The 23,244-nt window shown below is 35.9% G+C and overlaps 1 protein-coding gene across 1 annotated transcript in view; it reads right to left on the bottom strand.

Moving 5' to 3' along the window:
- Positions 1-719: 719 nt before the first annotated feature.
- The window catches only part of LOC141346273 (semaphorin-3F-like), a 63,693-nt gene continuing 41,168 nt past the window's right edge, over positions 720-23,244 (bottom strand). The window contains exons 3-15 of the mRNA XM_073851139.1: positions 17,233-17,393; positions 17,056-17,118; positions 15,663-15,782; positions 14,839-14,928; positions 13,632-13,725; positions 13,371-13,490; positions 11,632-11,771; positions 10,115-10,229; positions 3,743-3,812; positions 2,170-2,314; positions 1,844-2,066; positions 1,653-1,741; positions 720-776 (exon numbers count right to left, since the gene is read on the bottom strand). Of these exons, the coding sequence (XP_073707240.1) occupies positions 720-776; positions 1,653-1,741; positions 1,844-2,066; positions 2,170-2,314; positions 3,743-3,812; positions 10,115-10,229; positions 11,632-11,771; positions 13,371-13,490; positions 13,632-13,725; positions 14,839-14,928; positions 15,663-15,782; positions 17,056-17,118; positions 17,233-17,393 (1,487 nt within the window). The remainder of the gene's footprint in view (positions 777-1,652; positions 1,742-1,843; positions 2,067-2,169; positions 2,315-3,742; positions 3,813-10,114; positions 10,230-11,631; positions 11,772-13,370; positions 13,491-13,631; positions 13,726-14,838; positions 14,929-15,662; positions 15,783-17,055; positions 17,119-17,232; positions 17,394-23,244) is intronic.

Genomic DNA, 23,244 nt, shown 5'->3' with positions numbered 1-23,244 from the left:
ATGAGTGACACCCACCAGTGAACTCACATATAATTGTTGCTATCCACACAGAAAGACAGAAAAAGTTAGAAGAGTTTACATCATATAGTGATTTAGAGAACCTCAGAATGTGACCCTGGACCACAAAACCAGCAGTAAGTGGAATTGGACAAATTTGTAGCAATAGCCAAAATACATTGTACGGGTCAATATTATAGATTTTTCTTTTATGCCAAAAATCATTAGGATATAATCAAATATCATGTTCCATGAAGATATTTTGTAAATTCTTTTACCAGAAATATAACAAAAATTAATTTGGATAAAAATGTGATTAAAATTACATTTTTGATTAGTAATATGCATTGCTAAGAACGTCATTTGGACAACTTTAAAGGCGATTTTCTCAATATTTTGATTTTTTTGCACCCACAGATTGCAGATTTTCCAAATATTTCCAAAAATCTTAACAAACCATACATCAATGGAAAGCTTATTTTTTCAGCTTTTAGATGTATAAATCTCAATTTAAAAAAAAAAATTTGAACCTTATGACTACTTTTGTGGTCCAGGGTTACATATGTTCCTCATTTGTAAAATTGATTTTCATAAAACCATCTGTTAAAAAACTATGCAAAAAAAATAAAAAAAAAATATATATATATATATATATATATATATATATAGTTTTAAAACAATATTTAGTATTAACTAAATTTCTTTAAGTTCTAAATAATAAATTATGTGCAACTTACCCGTTTTGGAGAAATTTTCATAGTAGTGATCGGAGTTGGAACCTGTAATATGAAAACAATTTTAGTTTTATTTTATTGGAAAAATTTGGGATCAGTAAGAAGTAATGTTTTTTAAAGAATTTTCTAATGCTCATCAAGGCTGCATTTATTTGATCAAAAAATACAGAAAAAAAATGTAATATTGTGAAATATTATTGCAATTTAAAATAATGGTTTTAAATTGCTCTAGTTTCCAGTCACATGATCCTTCAAAAATGATTCTAATATGCTGATTTATTATCTATGTTGAAATCTTATTTTTTTAGAGCCTGTGAAACTTTTTTTTCAGGATTCGTTTATGAATAAAATATTAAAAAGCATTTATTTAAAATAGACATTTTTCACAATATACACTACTGTTCAAAAGTTTGGGATCAGTAAATTGTTTTCTTTCTTTTTTTGATAGAAATTCATATTTTTATTCAGCAAGGATGTGTTAAATTGTTAAAAAGTAATAGTGAAGACTTAAATTGTTAGAAAGATGTCTATTTAAAATAAATGCTGTACTCTTAAACTTTTTATTCATCAAAGAATTCTGAAAAAAGTATCAGTTTTAAGCAGCACAACAGCTTTGCATCACAGAAATAAATAATGTTTTAAAGTATATTCTAATACAAAACTGTTATTTTAAATGGTAATAATATTTTTCACAATATTTTTCTGTATTTTTGATCAAATAAATGCAGCCTTGATGAGCAGAAGAGATTTCTTTAAAAACACATAATCTTACTAATCCCAAACTTTTGAACAGCAGTGTAATGTATAATACAATAAAAACAACGTTTTTGAATTTTAAAAACATAACATAAAATACATTTATTTTCATGCAAAAAACTGTGTATATGTTGACACAAAGTGTAATAAAAAAGACAGTCTTACTCTGAAGACCTCAACCTCCTCCAGAACCAACTCTTCAGTCTGTAGATCATCTCTGGGCAGGACAATCACTTTCTGAATTGTTCCTCTATCTGTAAGGGACCATAATATAGGAGTCAGAAACATTTTTAACACAGAATATTCTTTGTGACTAAATAAAGAATTATCTATGTGTAGATATGTAGCAAGTTCACCTGTTCCCAAGAAAAGAACTTCATAGTTGCCATCAGCTGCAGCCACTTGGTCCACTGTGATGGTGGTGAACTCATAATCCACATTGGTACGGACCACTAGGGGGCGCTTGTGGACTGGATAAACGGCATTAAACATGGTGGGATGGTTGCGCATGAAGTTGATAACCTCATCAGGATAATCTTTAGTAGATTTCATATTGGGGGTGAACGTCCCTCCTGGACACTGAACACACAGGGATAACATTATACACACATTTTTTTGTAAGATTGCCCAACTTAAACTATTTTGTTTATATAATGTACTAAATGTTAGCAAAGACACTCACTGTTCCTGGTCGGGGGTATGGAATTTTACCCTGGTAGGCAACCCACTGGTAGTTTGGCCCTTCCTTATGAGCAAAAGGGCCATTGAAGACCATGCGGACATCAGCCATTGAATACACACATACCGCTGAACCTTTAAACACAGACCTAGAGATGCAGAAAGAGAAGGACCCATGCGTAGAAACAAAAAGAGAGGTGGAAGACAGTATTAGAATAAATCACAAAGGCCTTGTTACACAGATATTACAATATTGATGTATATAACACACTTTTAATATGTGCATGAAATTAAATTGAACACTTAATAGACATTTCCTGTCCTACTCTGCAAGATTCATCTGTGGATAAAATAAAATATGGCTGTCTTCATGAAAATCTGCTGACCATCAACCGCTTGGCTTAATTCTATATGTAATGTCCCAATCCAATCAATTCCCACTGGTTAGAATCAAGCCTCAGTTTTTCACTCAGGAAAAACAGTGAGATCAAAAAGTCAGACCACATTGAATATATTCAAGTCAAAATCTAATTTAATCTTGGAAATAAACAAGGTTTCAGGATTTCAAAATATTCAAAACAAAGAAAGGTTATGCTCTCAAATGACTGAGAAATACATAAGATTCGATTTAAAAGATCAAATGAAGAAATTTGTGGCACATGTGAACTTTGCACAAATGCTTCAAAAGTCCATGCAAACGTGAGTGCATGCTGTAATTAAAGCAAGACGGACAAAAGCAATTGCTAAGAAATTATAGTAAATTTATTTTAATTTCTCAGTTCAATTTCAGATTCAAAAATATGTTAACAATATAATTTGTTATGGAAAAAACTAAAGGAAACTGAAGTGATCTTACGCTTTTGGAACCAACTGTATGCCATATCGCAGACATAATATGAGTAGAGAATGCAGTTTTACAAATTAACACGAATACAGATACACACAGAGAGAGAAACAAGAGACAGAGGGACTGATAGAGCTGTGAAATCACTTGCAGTTGATGGAGAGTTTTTTCACTATCATCACCAAGAATGGTGCTTTTGGGTTTAAAGAGCTCAGACAGAGCCTGAGGGCTTTGCCGATTTTATCTTAAATCTACAGCGAGACTGAGAATTGCTCTAACACACACACAGCCTTGAGTATTTACAGTGGATGATCAGCATGTGAAACTCATCTAAAATGTTGACAGCTCCCTCTAAGGCCAGCTGTATGATATTTTAGCCCGTCCGCATATCCTCTCCTAACCGCATCTGATAGCGGTGGAATTATGTAGATAAGTCCTTATGAGAATATCACATCTCAGATTCAGAGAAAAGCTCCATCCTTTGTGCTGTTGGAGGACTTGTACTACTGTCTGCGAAGCCTGCCAAACACTTGTTATTCAGTATGTTAGAAACAGTCTTCAGCAGCGGAGAAAATGGGGGTGTTGCCCCGTGGGCAACTGGAGTGTGAATATGAAAGCAAATCTATTCAAGCTCCCTTGCCAATCTGATAAGCGGCCTGATTAGTAAGAGGCGTCGAGGAGAAGTGAGGATTGGATCTCGTATTTGGGGAGAGACCGTCGTGAACTTACGCACCCAGACACGGAGAAGACGCCGTAGATGACGGGATTCTTGGTGTCTTGGGTTTTCTGGATGTACACGTCCCCTGAAAAGAAGATTGAATTACGTTAGTTCCTGGATTTGAAGACACATGAGCTAAATCACATACTTAAGTGTGTACTTTGGTGGTGAGAAGAAAGCGAATACCTCTTGAGTAGTAAATAGTAAGACAAGGAGTATGTAACGGGACATATTATAATATCATATGATTGTGTCTTGATAAATTCTTCATCCATAAAATGTCACCACTACCTGACATATCACTGAAATAGGTGTCCTAAGAAATCATATTAGTCTCTGGGACAGCTATAGGCTAGGCAAAAATTGCTTATTTGCTTAATTGCTTATGATACTATGTTAGCAAACCAGCTGCCATACTTTAAAACATACCTAACCAGCAAATGCTGATTTTTTTCAACTGGAGCACCTTTAAGTTTTAGATTTTTACATTTACATTGGTTATTTTTGCATTCAAAAAGTCAAAAGAGAACAGCCACAAACTCCTGCCTTGTTGCACAAGGGGTTTTGGGAAAGATTAGCGCACTTTGAAAACTTACTGGAAATTGTGCGCCATTCAGGCACCTCTGGCAAGTTGTTTTCTACTAAGCCCCTAAATGAACACGGTGGTGGAAAAAATAGCTTTTTTGTTCTCTAACAAAACTGCTGCATTCCCCTGAGAAACTTTGTGTTTGCTCACAAAACTTTTTTGGATGGAAATAATACGAGGTGAGAAGAAAAATGAGATTTAAAAGCTTTAGCAAGCAAACAAACTTTCTTGGGTAAATGCAATACTTTTGTGAAAGAACGCAAATGTTTGGCATATGAATGCAATGTTTTTCAAGGGAATTCTTGTGCGAGACAATGTATACATTTTGAGAACAAAAGTGTTTTTTTAAAGTGTACTAATATTGTGTCGGAGTCCCCCACATCAGGTTTAAATGCATTTAAGGTCAGTGTAATTTTCTCAGAATAAGAGTACTTTGTCAATGATTTCGAAAAGGAATCATTCGAAGCAGCTTTGTGCGTAATGTCTGTAAACCCCTCCTTTCCATAAGCCTACTCTGCTCTGATTGGTCAGTTTGCCAAGCCTGTTGTAATTGGCCCAGAAAGAAGTACTTGAGCAAGTTAGCGAGCACTCTGTGTTGCCAAGTCCGCGGTTGTTTTTGATGTCTATAGGTTGAAGTGAAGTCATATTTAGCCCATGGAATGCAAGTTTACCAGGGAAACTCTGAAAAAAAGCATGTATTTTACACCCCGGAACACAATTTTAATGGGGGACCCTCCTCAAAATGCCACTGGGCTAGTTTTGAGTAGCAATTCAAAGGGTTTTGTTGTGGAAACCTGGCAACCTTGATGCTCCTTCACATAAAACAATTATACAGTGCTCCAATTTGTTCTTAAAATAATGACATAAAACATTTTTTTAACACTTATGCAAGTGAATCATGCCCACAGCTAAAATTTAGCTGCTAAACTCTAAACACATAACAAAACAATAATGGTGGATACGTTAGCGGTTAGCCGAACGCTAACTTGACTAACTGATGAAACAACACAGTTTAAAAAAACAAAATATATCCAAGTTACACTTTATTATTAAATGAAGTACTTACAACAATGAGAGTCTACATTAATCAACACATTCTTAAGAAATAGTGGGTTCACAGCGAATTATCAGAACTATTTCAGTGAGACAGTAATATTGTGGCTTACCTAGAAACCTAAGGCTGCACTAGGTATACATCACATATTAGCACAAAAACCTAGATATTTTGAGCACTCACTTGAAAATGTACAGGTAACATATCAATCATACTTACAGGTTGTGGTTCGGAGATGATTGTTAGTTTAAATAAAGAACATTTAAAGCCAAACAAGATAAAAGCAACCAGCACACAACAAAAGCTTTGAATTGTATTGCTGCGGTGTCTTGAAAAAAAGGAATTTTAACCACTGATTCTTCATCTTGTGGCAATGAAAACAAAACAAACTTGCTTTCACAGTGCAGAACACAGCGTCTTATCAATATGATGTAAACTAGCGGAGGTATTTGTGGGCAGGTCAGACTATTCGTATTTTACTGGCAGGTGGGGATTAATATACTAATGTGTTAGCCAGTGACGTAGATTGGTAACAGACAGAAGATATTCATATTCGAAAATATGACGACTCGTTAAAGCATATCTGAGTCAACTCTTTCTTTTGAGAGACAATATCTCTATATATAACGCACTTTTTTAGATTAACAACTTTGCAGACTGTTTACATTGAAGGATAGCTACATTACAAACAGCAAAAAACAATATGACCTGCTCTTCAAAATATGCTCCCCCCCCCCCCCCATCTCACGTTTTTCAATTTTTTCGATGCATAATGAGACACACTAATTCTAATTCTGAACTCTATTTGTTTAAATGTCCTGGTATAATTTGGGAATGGATCTTGTATTTTTTTAAACAATGGAAGACAGGTGGATTATTTGGGAAACCTGTTTGAAAACAGTCATTATATTTGCAGCTTAGTTTACCACTGACACCAAAATTTACTGTAGCTTCATATCAGCAAGATGCACAAAAAGCCAAAAGTCTATCTCAGTTTATTTCTATCATACGAAACACATTGCGGTGAGAGGACAATCATTCTCTCTTAGTGTTCCTCTCCGTCTTTGTCTCAGTCTCCAAAATTCTCCAGCTTGTTTCAACACAAATTAACCACCAAGGACCAGTGATAGTCTGCTAGCCAAAACGAGAATGATGGAAAAAGGCCATTGGGAGAAACAGAGTAAAACGGGCAGAGTGGGACCATTTTTTTCCGGGTGCTTCGTAAGAGCAGTTGAGCACTATTAACGTTTTACTTGAAGGACAGTGTAAGGGGGAAGGGAGATAGAGGTACATAGAAAGGGCAGAAGGAAAGAAAACAAAAGGAGATTCAGATAGTTTAGGGAATAAGGAGGGCAAGCGGTAAAAGCATAGACAGATGTCCCATCAAAACCAGAAAGAAGATGACCTCAGACGGATAGTCACGGCTAAACGGACTAAGTAATCAAGTGCTGAGGGAAAATCCCACACTACGGCGAATGAATTCTCGCTCTTGCCAAGCCACAAAAAACAACCCATAAAACCTCACTGCCCCTCTGAGGAAAAGGGAAAACATCGAGTCAAAAACTCCACTGACAAGTTCATTCCTCAAACATAGTGGCAGAGGGAGGGTGAATGACCAACCAAGTGAGAAAAACAGAGGGCAGAGATGGAGAAAGCAGTCCTGAGGGTACCTTGTGCGCTATGTTACAGGAGCTGTGAAATGAAGCAAACACAGAACGACCGCTTACTCAATTTATGCCCATTGCAAAAGCAATGAAATTCCAGCATTCATGCGCTTACATTCATTTGCCTCTGAAGAGTGGCAGAGGCTGTTACAGCTGGTTTGTCAGCCAATCCTATTCAGTCCTGTCAATCAAACTCTCCCACACCGGGAAAGACTCCATTTTGTGTAAGCCTGTTAAGATGCAGCTTACATGCATGCAATATCTCACATGTGCACATAAATGCACAATCATGTATGAGGCATAATGTAAAACCACAAAAAAGAGGTATTATTATTTTCAGGCAACTTCTTAAAAGCCCAATTTGTCATTTTAAGCTCTACAGGAACTTCAATTTCATACTCAGAAACTGCTTGCCTCTATATATTTCTCACAGGCCCTGGTGGCACTTTACGCTTAAGCACAAATGCTACACGCTGCACATACAGGAAAGAGAGGAAATTACTTTTTCCAAGTTATACCCTCAGGAGAGACATATCCATTGAACCATCAGACATGAGCGGTTTCCACAAATGAGCTATATCATGCCCTATCCTGAAATAAGAGGCCTCTTATTTCAGCAAGTATACCGTGAAAATGAACAGAACGGAACTGAAGATAATATACCTTGGCTGGACACCTCACTGTATATATGGAGCCAATCAAATGGTAAAGCTGTTTTATTTCATGTTTTGTAATCTCTACAGAATCATAGAATAAAAAATGCCCCCAAGATATCTGAAGTATATGAAACGATTTATCAAATAATCAACAATTTAATAAAAAGTGTCATTGTACTATAATGTTTGTCTTAGATATGTTCTATAATAACATCCCTACGTTTTTGACCATGTACCATATAAAAATAAATTTCAATACCAAAATATATGACAAAGTACTACAATATTATCATCTGATCACTCCAAAATGCATAACTTTTTGTTATGTATACTGACAAAAAATGTATTATGAAATTACCATGGTAAAAAACAATAAATTTTAGTACCACTGTATATTTTAAATTTTAAAAGTAACATGCTTTTATCTGTTGATGCTAACACTTTACCATGGTTTTTGTAAGGGTAAGTATCACGGTATATATCAAAGTACCATGGTATTTTACTTACGAAAAGATAAAGTACTATGGTATATATGATGGAATTTTGGATATGTACAAGTTAAAATGATAAATTATAGTACAATGGCATATTTAAAATATTTAAAAGTACCACTTTACCATGGTACCGTCTCAGTATTTTTTTAGTAAGGGTTAGTATGACGGTATATACAGAATTAACTTACTATGGTATTACATCTTCAAAAAAGTAACAAACAGTACATTAGTATTACCATGGTAATATCATGGTATTTTGGATATTTGCCATATAAAAGAAACTCAAATTTTATTATATTTAATATATTTGAAAGTACCATGGTACCCTGGAACCGTCACAGTACTTTTTGTAACTGTAAGTATCATGGTATATATCAAAGTACCATGGTATTACACTTACGAAAAGGTAACAAAAAAGTACTATGGTTTTAGCATAATATTCCGGTTATGTACAAGATAAAAATCATAAATTACAATACAATGCTATATTTAAAATATTAAAAAGACTCATGGTTTTATCTTATGAAACCAACACTTTACTGTCTAAGTATTTTTTGTAAGGGTCAGTATGATGGTATATATCAGCTTACTATGGTATATGGATATTTAACATATAAAAAACACTCAAATTATATTACATACAATTATTCAAAAGTACCACTGTTTTGTCTGATGATCCTAACCTTGTACTATGGTACCGCCACAGTACTTTTTGTAAGGGTATTATGGTATATATCAAAGTACCATAATATTGCACTTACGAAATGGTAACAAAAGTACTATGGTATTAGCATGGTATTCTGGATACGTACAAGAAAAAAAAAATCATAAATTATAGTACCATGGTATATTTAAAATATTTAAAAACACCATGCTTTTATCTGATGATGCTTACACTTTACCATGGTACCGCCACAGTACTTTTTGTAAGGGTGAGTATCATGGTATATATCAAAGTACCATGGCATTACACTTACAAAAAGGTAAAAAAAAACACTATGGTATTGGCATGGTATTCTAGATATGTGCAAGATAAAAATCACAAATTATAGTACAGTATATTTAAAATATTTAAAAGTACCATGGTTTTATCTGATGAAACAAACACTTTACTACAGTACCACCTCAACTTACTATGGTACTGCACCTACAAAAAATGTTTGTTTTTTTGACTATATAGAAAAAACTCAAATTATATTTAATGTTTAAAAGGACTATGGTTTTATCTGATCACACCAGTATTTTACCACGGTATGACAACAGTAATTCAACTATATGTGACCCTGGACCACAAAACCAGTAGATTTTTGGTAACTGTGATTTATACATCACCTGAAAGTTGAATAAATAAGCTTTCCACTGATGTATAGTTTGTTAGGATACAACTATTTGAAAATCAGGAATCTGAAGGTGCAAAAAAATCTTGAGAAAAATCTTGAGAAAATCGCCTTTAAAGTTGTCTAAATGAAATTCTTAGCAATGCATATTACTAATCAAAAATTAAGTTGATGCATTTACGGAAGGAAATTTACAAAATATCTCCATGGAACATGATCTTTACTTAAAATCCTAATGATTTTTGGCATAAAAGAAAAATAGATACGTTTGAGCCATACAATGTATTGTTGGCTATTGCTACAAATATATCCATGCTACTTATGACTGGTTATGTGGTCCATGGTCACATACAGACTTGTCATCTTGAACCACTTATATTTAATTGAAAATGTCCTGTTCTACATATTCAAACAGTAAAAACGGCAATTAAAAATGCATTTTCTGACTTAACGAAAGTAAAGCTGACTTAATCATAGTAAAGCATCCTGATCTAAAGTTATCTAATCTAGATCAAATGTCAGTATTCAACCATCAGAACTGATCAGATCACAGAAAATGATAGAGAATTTGTCTCAGCTGAAAGAGAGAGACTTACGGAGCTCATCGAAATGTGTCTCAATGCCATCAGAGCCAGTCACTGAGCAGATGAGCCGAGCCTTCAGGAAGGTACTCCACTTATTCACCAGACAGCAGTGTCCTCCATCATCATTCTGCAGAGGAAGTGAGGTCACATTAGCCATGGAAATTCACTGCTAGACACCACACAAATTTCTAGCTGTAAAGTTTGATTTGATGGACACCTTGACAGTCTGCATGTGTGAAGTGAAGGCATTGCTTTACATCAGTATCCGTCCCTCTCTCAGGGCTATTTCTGTGGGTTTGCATTAACTGGCTGTGACTGGGTTGTAAACATTGGCTTTGAGCACTGCTCAGCCCCATCTGCTGTGGACAGCAGCCAACTTCAATAATGAGACGCAGCGATGCCCAGTGACCAGCCGCCAGCAGCTACCCACACATTACAAACATGCTTCTTTGATTCACGTTAGAACAGCAAAAAATAACCAAGAAACAAGCGGTTGCTCATGTAGGAGGCATTGGACAATGATGGATCCCGAGTTCAGTCCTGCAAGGACATGATTTCTTTAACATCATGTTCAGCACAGGATCACCCAATAATTGAAAAATGTAGAGTATATTGCGGTGCTTATAAGAACCATGAATGGAATTATGTTAACACTTAGTCACCCTCATGTAATTACAAACTCATATGACTTACTTTCTTCTGTGGAACTTAAACTAAGATATTTTGATGAATGAACAGTTTAAAAAATGGGAAAAGGATCTTATTCAAGCATCAAAAGTGACTCAAAAGCACATAAAATGTCTAAACTATACGTCAAGTCTTCTGAAGCCATATGATAGCTCTGAAGAGAGAGAAACCTCCAATTCCCTGACATCAGTCCTAGCTCTACTTGGTGTTTTGTGAAAGAATCAGTCTTTTGAGTCAGATCTTTTCAATGAATCAGTTCACAAAACAGTCCAATTCATTCTTAAAGAATACTAATCTGCTTCTCAAATTCAACTCATTGTTACTCAAAAGTTATTGCATATACCCCCGGTTTCACAGACAAGGCTTAAGCCTAGTTCTAGACTAAAATGTAAGTCTGAGCTGTTTCAACTGAAACAAAATTGCACTGATTGATCTTAAAATACATCAGTGCCTTTGTCCTTTGTTTTGTCTCAAGATGCACACCTGTAATGTTTTTTTCCAAGCATGTTTATAAAAATGACTTAAATGTCCTAATTGAACTATGGCCTAATCCTGGTTTAGTCTAAGCCCTGTCTGTGAAACCGGGCCATTGTGTCAATGTGACATGTTGTACTGGCCACTTAATAGTTCTTATTTAAGCTTAAAATCTCTAGTCCTCATTCTTTGTAGCTGATTGGAAAAAATGCAAGCATGTTCTTCAAAATTTCTCGTTAAGTATATAATGGAAAAAGAAAGTCACACGGGTTTAAAACAACATGAAGGTGCAGAAGTGAACTACGCCTTTTAGGCATGTGTAGATGTTTTTACTGGAATATAAGACAAAGGTTAAGAAAATGTCTCACCAAACAAATCCTGCCAATCCTAGACTGAGCCATGGGAGTTTGACCCATCTCAGAAGCCTTCTCACGGAAGAAGAAATACAGCTTGTCGTCATTCTTTTCTGCACTATCAGGGATGAGCTGAGCGTGGACGAATGTTGGATCTAAAAGAAAAAGAAAAAAACGGGATAGGAAGGGAAACCACAAAAGAGATTAATTATTGTTGGAGCAGGAAACAGCAAAAGAGATGAGTTATAGTTGGAGCAAAAAGCAAAGAGAAAATAAAAAGGAGAGCAAAGGGATCATATTAAGGGACATTCACTAGAAAGTGCAACTAATGCGAAGCATTTGATGATCTCTCTCACTGATAGTCTATCCTTTCACTACACTGAACAGTCCACATGTAAGACATCTGTATGAAATTTGTGATGGTTATCACTGCTGACACTCATGATCAAAAAGGCAAAACTAAAGAATCTGAGTCAAGGAGTTACATGTAATACAAGGGAAAACAAGTCCAAAACATTCAGAGATCAAAGCTAATGAAATCTGTCAATAAAGTTGGCAGGGAAATTTTTTTTTAGTAATTGAAAGAAATATAATAGTGTTTGCAAAAGAATATGAACATGCCTTTTATTTAACATTTAAGGGTAAATAAATATAAAAGTGAATAGATATACAAAAAAAAAAAAACATACTGCTATTTAAAATAGCGGTTTTCTGTTTTAATATACTTTAAAACAGAATTCATTCCAGAACTCCAAAGCTAAATTTTCAGCATCATTTCAACAGTCTTTAGTGTCACATGACCCCTCAGAAATCATTCTAACATGCTGATTTATTATCAATGTTTAAAACAGTTGTGTTGCTTAATATTTTTTTTGTTGAACCCTGTGATAATGTTATATTCATCAAAAAATTGCTGAAAAAAGTAAGAAGAACAGCATTCATTTAAAATAGAAATCATTTGTAACAAGATACACTACTGTTCAAAGTTTGGGGCCATTAAATTGGTTCTTTCTTTCTTTAAAAGAAATTAATACTTTTATTCAGCAGCAAGGGTGTGTTAAAGTGATAAAAACTGATAGTAAAGACATACTGTTAGAAAAGATTTATATTTTGAATAAATGCCATTATTTTACATTTTTATTCATCAAAGAATTCTGAAAAAAGTATCACAGGCTCCAAAAAAATATTAAGCAGCACAACTGTTTTCAACATTAATAATAAATTAGCATTTTACAATGATTTCTGAAGGATTTCTGGAGTAATGGCTGTTAAAAATTTAGCTTTGCATCACAAAAATTAAATATATTTTAAAATATATTCAAATTATTTCAAATTGCAATAATATTTAATAATTATACTTTTTTTCTGTATTTTTGATCAAATGGAACTTTGATGAGCATAAGAGACTTCTTAAAAAAAAAAAAAAACATTAAAAATCTTACTGTTCCCAAACTTTTAAAGGCAGTGTGTAGTTAAATAAATTTCAGAAAATATAAAATAAAATAAAAATGATAACTAATAAAATCACAGCTATAATATATTCAGGTATTATAATAAGGGTCAAGGACTGAGTTTAACCACGCAGTAATTGCCTGAGGGGTGTTTTTTTTTTTTGTAGAAGTGTATGAAATAGGAGGTTATTTTGCAGGAGGTAGGATGAAGGGTCAGTGTTGAATATTCATATCTGGCACTTTTCCTACTAAACAAAGAAACTTGTCTTGTGGTATGCCTTGGTTCAAAAATTTTGTGATTACCGTGGAGCCAGCGGGAGTTATACTGGTCGGTCCTCATGGCCGTGTGTTTTCCCAACGTGCGAAAGATGGCCGAGTCTGTTCCCATAAAATCGATGTAGACGCCGGCGTACAACTGGCCATCTGCCAAAACAGAGCGAGCATAAAAAAGATAAGTAGAGATTGATAAACAGGAGAAAAATGAGCTCATCCAAGCCTAAAACAAAAGACATGATGTTTTGTATATTTTCTAAAAGTACTATGATGGCAATGAGAGGTACGTACTTATCAAAGCTGAGACGCTGTTTAGTTTGGGGTCGAAGGGGCATTTCCCTTTCCCAGAATCTACTTTACCAGGCTCCAGTCGGAAAATGTATTCCTGGAACAGGGAGAGCATGAAGGTTTCATTAATGACAGCGCAACAGATCACATTAGATGAGCAGTATTGATTCTCAGCTTACTTAGATACTTTAAGTTTCCAATGTTTAAAAGGTATAACCAGGAAGTGAAATGCACACAGGTTCACTGGGATAAATGAACACAAAATTTGAGATTGTAATATAATTGAAAGATCTTTAGGCTAACCTATTGTTTGTGTCTTTAAATGTTGGCATCTCACATATTTTTTAAAGCCAATACCAATACAGTATCTTGCCATTTGACAAAAGCGAGCTAGTGTAAAACTGCCCAGAAGAAAGAAATTAATGCCATAATTCAAGGTTTCCAAGGTTCTTGGTTGTTGCCAAAGAAAATGAGCAGTTTCTCACAATCAGCTTCTCAACATATGAATCTAAAATAGTCTATATGGTTTCATTGGGTTAGTGAAAACTATTAAATTCTGTTATTTAGGAAAACAAAATCGACTCCACTCCATGCAATTTGCATTCCATCTACAGTGCAAAACAGTATTTAAAAAAAGCTTAGTGAATGCACCACCAAATATGCACAGCAATTGGGAAACATGAATTAACACATCAACTAAAATCTAGGAGATGTAGATGGACATCTAAAGAGTCTACAACCTGCCACAAGGAATATATAAGCAATTCAGCAAATTCAAGTCTCAACGAAAAACATGTTTTGGATAATATACCAGAAGTTTTCAGAAGCTTTCTACTTTCTAAGCTTTACCCGCACACCGCAAATGTAATTTAAGCCACCGATAAATTTTCTGCTGACTAACCACTTTCGAGCATGATGGAGTGTGGGTGTGGGAGTAATCTTTGCACGTTCTGCTAGATTTCTGTGCCAAAGGCAGGCTCTGGACAAGTGTAGGCAAACTTGAGAAAGACAAGCTCTAAAGACAACAGTTCCTCTCCTGTTTCTCTCAACGCCTTTAGCGGCTGAGGAAACCAGCTGTTGAAAATGCAAATACAGTGAGAACAGAACCTTTCCTTAAACTTCTAAGTAAAACCAATTTCTTGCAAGTGCATCTCAAGAAAAATAAAAGTACAAAAAGGACCTCAATCCCACTGAAGAGTTCATTTCCCACCTGGGGTGCGTATGGTTCTGGTGAGGCGCTAGGGTCTGCGGCTCGACTGGTTCGGCCTCCCGCGCGAGGCATCTGATCTTGCAGCAAGCCCTATAAAACAAGGTGTGTGCCTCAATAAAGACCCGTTTCTATTAATTCAATAAGGATCCAAGAGAATGTCCAAGGCTGTGTCTAAACAAGAAGATGTAGAGATGCTAGAAAGACGGCTGCAGTTTGGTTTATCCATAGTGGACAAAGAAGTAGAAAACCGTTGTTAGCACATGAAATTCCCTTTGCATATGAAAAAAACAGACATGCATTTTGAAAAACCCTACTAAAGGAGAACAAATGCAGTAGGATCCAAAAGCCTGAGACCACTTGTGAAAATACGTCAATACGTAAGTTGACAAAAAAATTGATCAATGTTACAAATTTGTCACAAATCTACAATTTTAAATTACTTGTCATTATCTGTTTAAATCTTCTTTCAGAACATTTCCAGTTTAAAATCTAAAGTTAAAAAAAAAAATCCAGATTTTCAATGTGATCTCAGACTTCTTTGAAGGATGTTCTTATGGACAGTGGTTAATGATGGGACACAGTCATGGGAAAGAAGGGAGGTTAAATTAGGACTATGTTTAAGTGCAATTACCCTCCTAAACACTAGGAAGAGTTTTTGAAGTAGCAGAGAGTCAAAAGACATGCAGGTGGTACAGATTATCCTGTTTGTTCCAGGGTGGAGAAACATTCCTCTCTAATGACATAATACCTTTTGACTAAGGTAGCCAACCGTTTGAACCCTTGACCTGCAAATGGTAGCAGGTCAGCTGTGAATGACAGTTTACCTGTGCCCTTTGACCTCGGTCCACATAGGTACAGATGGGGTTGTAAGCTCCCGTTCCGCACACATACAGGTGAGTCCTGTTCCATGGCTCGATTAAACGGATGAAGTTACCACACTCGCCCTGTTAACACAGAACAGAATTAATTGGTTAAATGGTTAACTAATTCTTTCAGATGGATACTGACATGCTCACGTCGAAATAACTATCTTGGGATTTTGGTAGATTAGTAATGATGAATGAAGATTGTGGTAATTAGTAATGATGCACTGATATTAGAGGATTAGTTCACTTCCAGAATAAAAATTTCCTGATAATTAACTCACACTCATGTCATCCAAGATGTTCATGTCTTTCTTTCTTCAGTAAAAAATAAATTAAGGTTCATGAGGAAAACTTTACAGGATTCTACTCCATATCCCTGCTGGAAAAACCAGCTAATACCAGCCTAGGCTGGTTGGCTGGTCTTAGCTGGTTTAAGCTGGAAGTAACTGGTTTTAGCTGGTCTCCCAGCCTGGCCAGGCTGGTCAGGCTGGTTTTAGCTGGTGGTTTCCCAGCCTGACCAGCTAAGACCAGCCTGACCAGCCTGACCAGGCTGGAAAAGTGGCCAAAACCCCTCTAAAACCAGCCTGCCTTCCAGCTATGACCAGCTAAAACCAGGCTGGTTGACCAGCTAAAACCAGCCAACCAGCCTAGGCTGGTTTTAGCTGTTTTTTTCACCAGGGATAGTAGACTTCAATGTTGGTCAATGAGTTGAAGGTCCAAATTGCAGCTTTAATGGAGCTTCAAAGGGCTCTACACAATCCCAGCCGAGGAACAAGGGTCTTATCTAGCCGTCTTTTTCTAAAAAAAATAATGGTTGGGTAGGATGAAAAATCTCATTTTATCCTCCAACTTCAAAATTGGCCAACATTGTTATTTTACCATTTTTGTAAAGGGCAACTGACTTTCTTTGCACGTACACTTTATAAACACTGGGTCGGTACTTCACCCTACATCACGTGTGACCTTTCCAATTATTTCTTTTTAGAAAATGACCAATCGTTTCACTAGATAAGACCCTTATTCCTCGGCTGGGATCATGTAGAGCCATTTGAAGCTGCATTGAACTTGCAATTTCAACCTTCACCCTGTTGAACCCCATTGAAGTCCACTATATGGAGAAAATTCCTGAAATGTCTTCCTCAAAACTCTTTTTATTTTGAATGAAGAAAAAGAATATCTTGGATGACATGGGAATGAGTGAATTATCATAAAATTTTTATTCTAGAAGTGAACTAATCCTTTGATCTTTGTATCTTAGTCACTTTCAATCTATTTAATGCATCCTTTCTGAATTAAAGTATTAATTTCCTAAAATCTAAATAAATAATTCAGCAAAAAACAATATCCTTACGTTGATGTCTTTTCCTGAGAGGACACACTCCGTCCTCCTCTGAGGAGCCACAGGCCAGTGAATCTGAGGAGAAAGACAGTGATAAATAAATGTCAGCCACCTAAATCCATTGACCATATTCTAGTAGATTTTAGTTTGGTTTGTTGCAATCTGTATTGTGTAACAGAGAAATCTTACTATGAGGGGCTCTTTGTTGATGTCGTTCAGGTCTAGTGACAGGATGTAGTCCTTGCTGCCCACGTACATGCGATCATGGTCCTCGTCCATACGAAGGATTCTGTAGTCCGTCGAGTTGAGCAGGAAGGCAAAGTGATGAGCAGTTCCAGTAGACTTCAACTCTAAAAAGAACAGAGATAAAGAGTCCATTTATTTATTCAGCAGATGCTTCTTGTAATAAAAGTGCTTTTTTATTTTTGGGAGAGAGGAAAGGTCTGCAAGCCAAGACTGGAACTCAGGAAGCCTGAAGCGCAACAGTGCTTTATGTCGGCACACTGCCCTTGCAACGCCTTTTATATGGTTATGAAAACGCTAAAGTGTGTCAGTGTTGCCACTAGCAGCACCAAACATAATTACAATATTGGTTAAGCCAATGTTGGGTTTTGGGAACTCTACAGAAACTCAACCCAGATTGGATTTGAACCCACAATGCTCAGTTTAGGAGGCTAGAGTGTCTCCATTAAGCCATCGGGACTGTCCGTTGCAGTGTTTTATTACCAATTTGTTTTACAGTAGTTTCTTGAATTCATACGGAACACTTGGAACTGTCAATGCAATAAGTGAAATGCAACTCTGTAGGATTATGAACATTAAAGACAATGAAAACAAAATAACAGAAACAGCCTGAACGCTTATCAACACCTCAGAAGAGTTATTAAATATAGTAGGCTTTCTATTGGATGCGTAGCCACGCTTCAAATCCACAAAATGTAACAGGACTCATACAAACTCAATCCAAACACCACAAGTGTTGCCAAGTCACAGTAGTTCCTCAATAAAACAGCATCTGTACAGCTGCATGGATATGACCAGCCTGGATTGTTTCCCTGAGGTTCAATGCCCTGGCTACATTCCTACGTCCTTTGTTATTATTATTGTTACAGTCCTGTTTTTACAGGGTGGATTTCTTGGGGATTTTTGGCTATCGACAACTTCTCGTGGGGCCTCCCTGAGTCTTATATTTAATTCTACTACCAATACCAGGGTGTCATGCTTTATATTCCTCTTCCCCCAACAAGCTTGTTGGAAACTGAGTCTAGTATGTGGTCTTTGAGAGACTTCCATGCATTGCAGCGATATTGGACATTTAATGCTTTTAGATTAGCTTTTAGTAATCTAACGCTCACTTAAAGTTAGTCGTTAAAGACACTAATAATTTAATTACACTGTTATTAATGTAATTTTGATTCCTAAATTCTCATGACATTAGATATCATAAACCAATATGAAGTTCAGATGTTCCACTATTGAGGAGCGAGCATGCTGAAGGAAACATTTGAAGAACGTAATGACACAATGCTACTAACATAACATATTGGCTTCTGTCCCTGATAAGGTCTACTTGGGAATCAATTGGAGAATGGTGAACAGTGGACAGTGAAGGAAGAAATAATTTATTGCAGATAGCTGGCAAACATATGCAACAAAGATTGGCCAAGCACAATTGTGACTCCAAATCTTATTGCAACAATTCCCCATTCTGTTGAGAAACATATCTGTGCTAGAAGTCTGACGCACATGCTTACACTCAGCAGCCCAAGGTCAAATTTGCAACTTTGTAATGAAAAGAGACACCAGGCCACGTAACCACGTTTAAAAAGACATCATTTCTGATTGCTCAAGGCTCAATGGATGGAAAAGTGCCATCAGAGTCTTTCAAAAATGAGCGAAGTAGTATGTAATCCAACCGCAAGTACATGATGTCTACATAGATGTAACAAAACACTTTTAAAATAGGATAAATGCAGCCTAGGCTTACTTTTTTGACTTGGTAATTGTTTGTGGCTTGTATAGCAATAATGATAATTTGTGAAATTTGAACAATACATATAAATAAAACATAGCATATCATTTTCTCACCAAAACTCCCTAATTTTCCTTCAGACAAAAATGACATAATAACATCTCCAATTTTACTTTCCCTAAAACATATTATGCTGTGGGTTGACAGTCTCATAAAAAGAAATTCTTCACTTATTCGTGACAGGAAAGTGGTTTTTTTTTTTTTTTGGCATGTTTTAACAAGGAAATAAAATACAATTTTATAACAAAATCCAACAGTCAAGCAATTCCACTAGGAGGTTTGGTAATGTAGCGGAATGTGCAAGCCATAGAGAAGCACCCGTCTCTGCAAAGTACCGCTATATGAATGCTCTATCAGAAGACACAATCTACTCCACTCATATACAAAGAGATTTAGCAGGGGCCGCAGACAACATAAAATCTCATTTACCTGTGTGGGCATTCCTGGCACATAGCTAGAATTCCTCATCTCTTTCATTTCTGGGTTCTAATTAAGCACAAGGGCAGGTCCACCAAGTTCCAACAAGTTCTCAACCATGTCTGTATGTCTCTGCCAGCACTAATAATGCAGTCTAGTAACAATCTCTATAAAGAAAATAACAATGATAAGTGATTTTTTTAAATTTTATTGATAGCAAGTTATGTACTGGCGCTACAGAACACAATATCTTTACACCTTAGACCTGAAACTGAGAGGAATGTAGGGCTGTCACGATTATTTTGGTAATCAAGTAATCGGTCGATTATTCAGATGATTAATCGAGTAATTGGGTGACTATAATAATTTTTTAGCAATAAAAATAGATCTAAGCAAACATTAGCCTTTAAAATGATTTTAAAAACATATATAATAGCAATGAGGCAACAATAATAAATTCAAATAATGTATCAAAAGCAAGTACTCATATTAGACATAAAGACAAAATACTCATATAGACAAAAGAGATAATGTACATTAGGCAGAGGGCACCAAGGGCCTGGAGAATGTTTTAACACTTTACTGCGCGATGTAATCCTTGTTTAATATTGACTAAACAACATTAATTCAGATGTCCACTTAAATCTTCAATATTTCGCCATTTCTTTATGGCAGAAATGCTACAGCCACTGTAATTTCTGGAATATGTGGCCACTAAACTCAGAGCAAGGGTTTTAACTTTTATTCTGAAATTGCAATGAACAGTTAGCATATTGAGAAAGATAATGATGTAGGTTTATAAATGATTTAGCTTACAAATCTGATGAAATGGCACACGTTGCGTTCCCAGATGAACATTATAATAAACCTAAACTCACAACAATATGCAGATATGAAGTTTGAGGCTCTCCACACACTTAAATGATAAAAGTTTGTTTGGAGCATCATTTACTGTGAACGGAGCTGTTCTGAGATAAACATATGTAACCCTACACACATGTAAATGATTAAACTGCATATATTAAACCTGCAACATATATATTTATTTTACTGAATTGTAGCATGTTGTTGAATTCACAATAGCATTATGCTTTATTATGATTTATTAAAGTGGGTTTAACACAGCATGCAGCCTTGGAAAATGGTCTAATAATGCTTTTCATGGATTCTCGTCCATGCCACTTCCGGTATTTCGCCGGTTATTCGATACAGGCAAAATGCAATTGAGAATTTTTTAAGATCGAGTACTCAAACTGAATCAAGGAATTGTGATAGCCATAGTTCAAAATGGCTTGTGTCAAAGAACAAGCTCTAACTACTAGGCCATGGCTTCACATATTTTCTTTTCTTATTAAATAATTAGCCCATAGAACTAGCAAAGACACCTGAAGGACATCTGGAGCAACGGTTTTTAGTACTACGAGGACTATCTACTGTCTGAAGTGACAACTAAATTTAATCTGACACACACAAACATTTAACTTTATCTTTGGAGATTGAGCTTTACCTTCAGCTGTCCAGCCTAAATGATCACTTGAAGATTAGCTCTTATCGCTTGGCTTCAAAGGGCTGTCACCTGACCGCTTGCATGGATTTGAGTGACCGCTGAAGGTTGGTGGACCGAATATGATGGAGGGAGAGACCTTACCTGCTATCATTGAGTTGTGTGTGTGACTTTAACTGAATGAAAACTTTCCGCTCACGTTCAGCATGTGTATGAGGCATTGATTTTAACAGCCCTCATCCCTGACAGAGGATTACTCCATCATCCTTATCTTCAGGGAAGACAGGACGGGGTGATTAAAGCAAAGGATTTAATCAAACCACACAGATAAAATGTCTTTTTTCTCTCTCATCTGTCCATCAAAATCGTATGACAAATAAGGGCAAACAAACTTACAACTTGCCATGTGTGGTAGAAGTACTCTACTATTTCAGTCAAAAACTAACACAGAAGAGAAGAAATAGTTGAATAAAGACAATTTTTTTTTTTTGAGCACAAAAAGTATTCTTGTAGCTTCATAACATTACGGTTGAACCTAGCTGAGTATTTTAAGTTGTCCTTACTACCTTTTTTTAGCTTTGAATGTGGTAATCGTGTTGTGGTCTATTGAGGGTCAGAAAGCTCTCAGATTTCATCAAAAATATCTCAATCTGTATTTCAAAGATGAACAAAGGTCTAGTTTGGAACAACATCAGGGTGAGTAATTAATGACAAAATTTGGTCACACTTTATATTAGGTGGGCTTAACTATTATGTACTTACATCAAAAAAATAAGTACTATGTACTTGATGTGGTAATATTGCATTGCAAAACACTTTTGCTTCTATTAAGGTGGGATATGGGTAAGGTTAGGGAGAGGTTTGGTGGTAGGGGTAGGTGTAAGGGTGGGTTAGGGTGTAAGGGATGGGTCAACAGTGGTAATTACAGAAATTAATTACAAATCAGTTTTAAAAAATATATGTAAAAGCATGTATGTACACAATTCAAAAGTGAATTGTACCAAATGATTAATTTAAATGTAAGTACATTGTAGTTAAGACCACATAATGTAAAGTGGGACCCTAAATTCTAATTTTTGGCTGAACTTGTTCCCATTAAGTCTCACATCAAATCATATCAAGTTAATACAGGTGCCAGCTGAATAACCACTAATGTTCAATGTGTTAATGTTCCACAAAATATGACAACTAGAAAGTGTTTGTATTCATTTTGAACTTTACATTTATTGTTTCATATTTTCAACAGCTTTTTGTGAAATGTTAGGGACAGAAGGACATCTGCACACTGAAGCAACTAGTACTATGAGGGGAGAAAAATGTATATATTTTCAAAGACATAAAAATGTTTGTGGTTTCAGTGACCAAATTATTTTGAGAGCCATTGTACATTCATAACCAGGCATTTCGCTGGCAGCCTGTTTAGTATCATGGACTTATAGGGAAATACTCCTCATCCGAGAACCTATAAAGCATATGAGAAATAAGAAAGAAAAAGTGAACTAGGGAGAAGAGTGATGAATTAAAAACACTAATATAGCACAAATAAAGAAAGAAAGGAGGAGATGTGGGTGTGTGAATCTCTACGGTTGGAAGTCTCCCCTCAGGGATCGGTGGGAGACGCTGTTTGTTTTGGCCCACAGTTTCAGTGAGAGTGAGGGTCATAGATCACGCTCACAGACACAGGCACACACTCAACGACAAATGGAGCACCACGTGTTACCCTGACCCATGTGATCCTACAGTGAATTGTTTCTGAAAACTCTTCATTTCTCTCTTTTCACAAACAGCAGCCTAACAGCAGAAACATGGTAGTAATTATCAGGCCACGGCTCCATTTGGTGCGATGACCCAAAGTCCTTGCTCTAGTTTAAAGAGCTTATTAAAGATGTCAGAATGTGTTTTCACAAGATCACAGCCCATAATACACTATAGTTAGGCCTATTTATTTTACATCAGGAATTGATGTGACAGCCTATTATGTATGGTATGTCTGGTAAGCCCTGACCTTTTTCATTTCGTCTTGTGTTCTGAACAAAGCCAAAAACAACACCTCAGATTATTGATTCATATCACTTAATGTGATTGAAGAACCAGGCTTAGCCTTGGCGAACAGTTAAACAAACTGTAGCACTTCTTTTCAGGTGTTAAACATGAAGTGTGGGAAACAATGTGTGAAAAACAATGCTAGTCAGTGTTGTGAAGAAATATATAAAATAGCTACGCTAACAATTTAGCTAAAATTGTCAAC

The sequence above is a fragment of the Garra rufa genome, chromosome 12 (assembly GCF_049309525.1).
Source record: "Garra rufa chromosome 12, GarRuf1.0, whole genome shotgun sequence".
In the NCBI taxonomy this organism is placed as follows: domain Eukaryota; kingdom Metazoa; phylum Chordata; class Actinopteri; order Cypriniformes; family Cyprinidae; genus Garra; species Garra rufa.
This window is presented reverse-complemented; position numbering and strand designations above follow the sequence as displayed.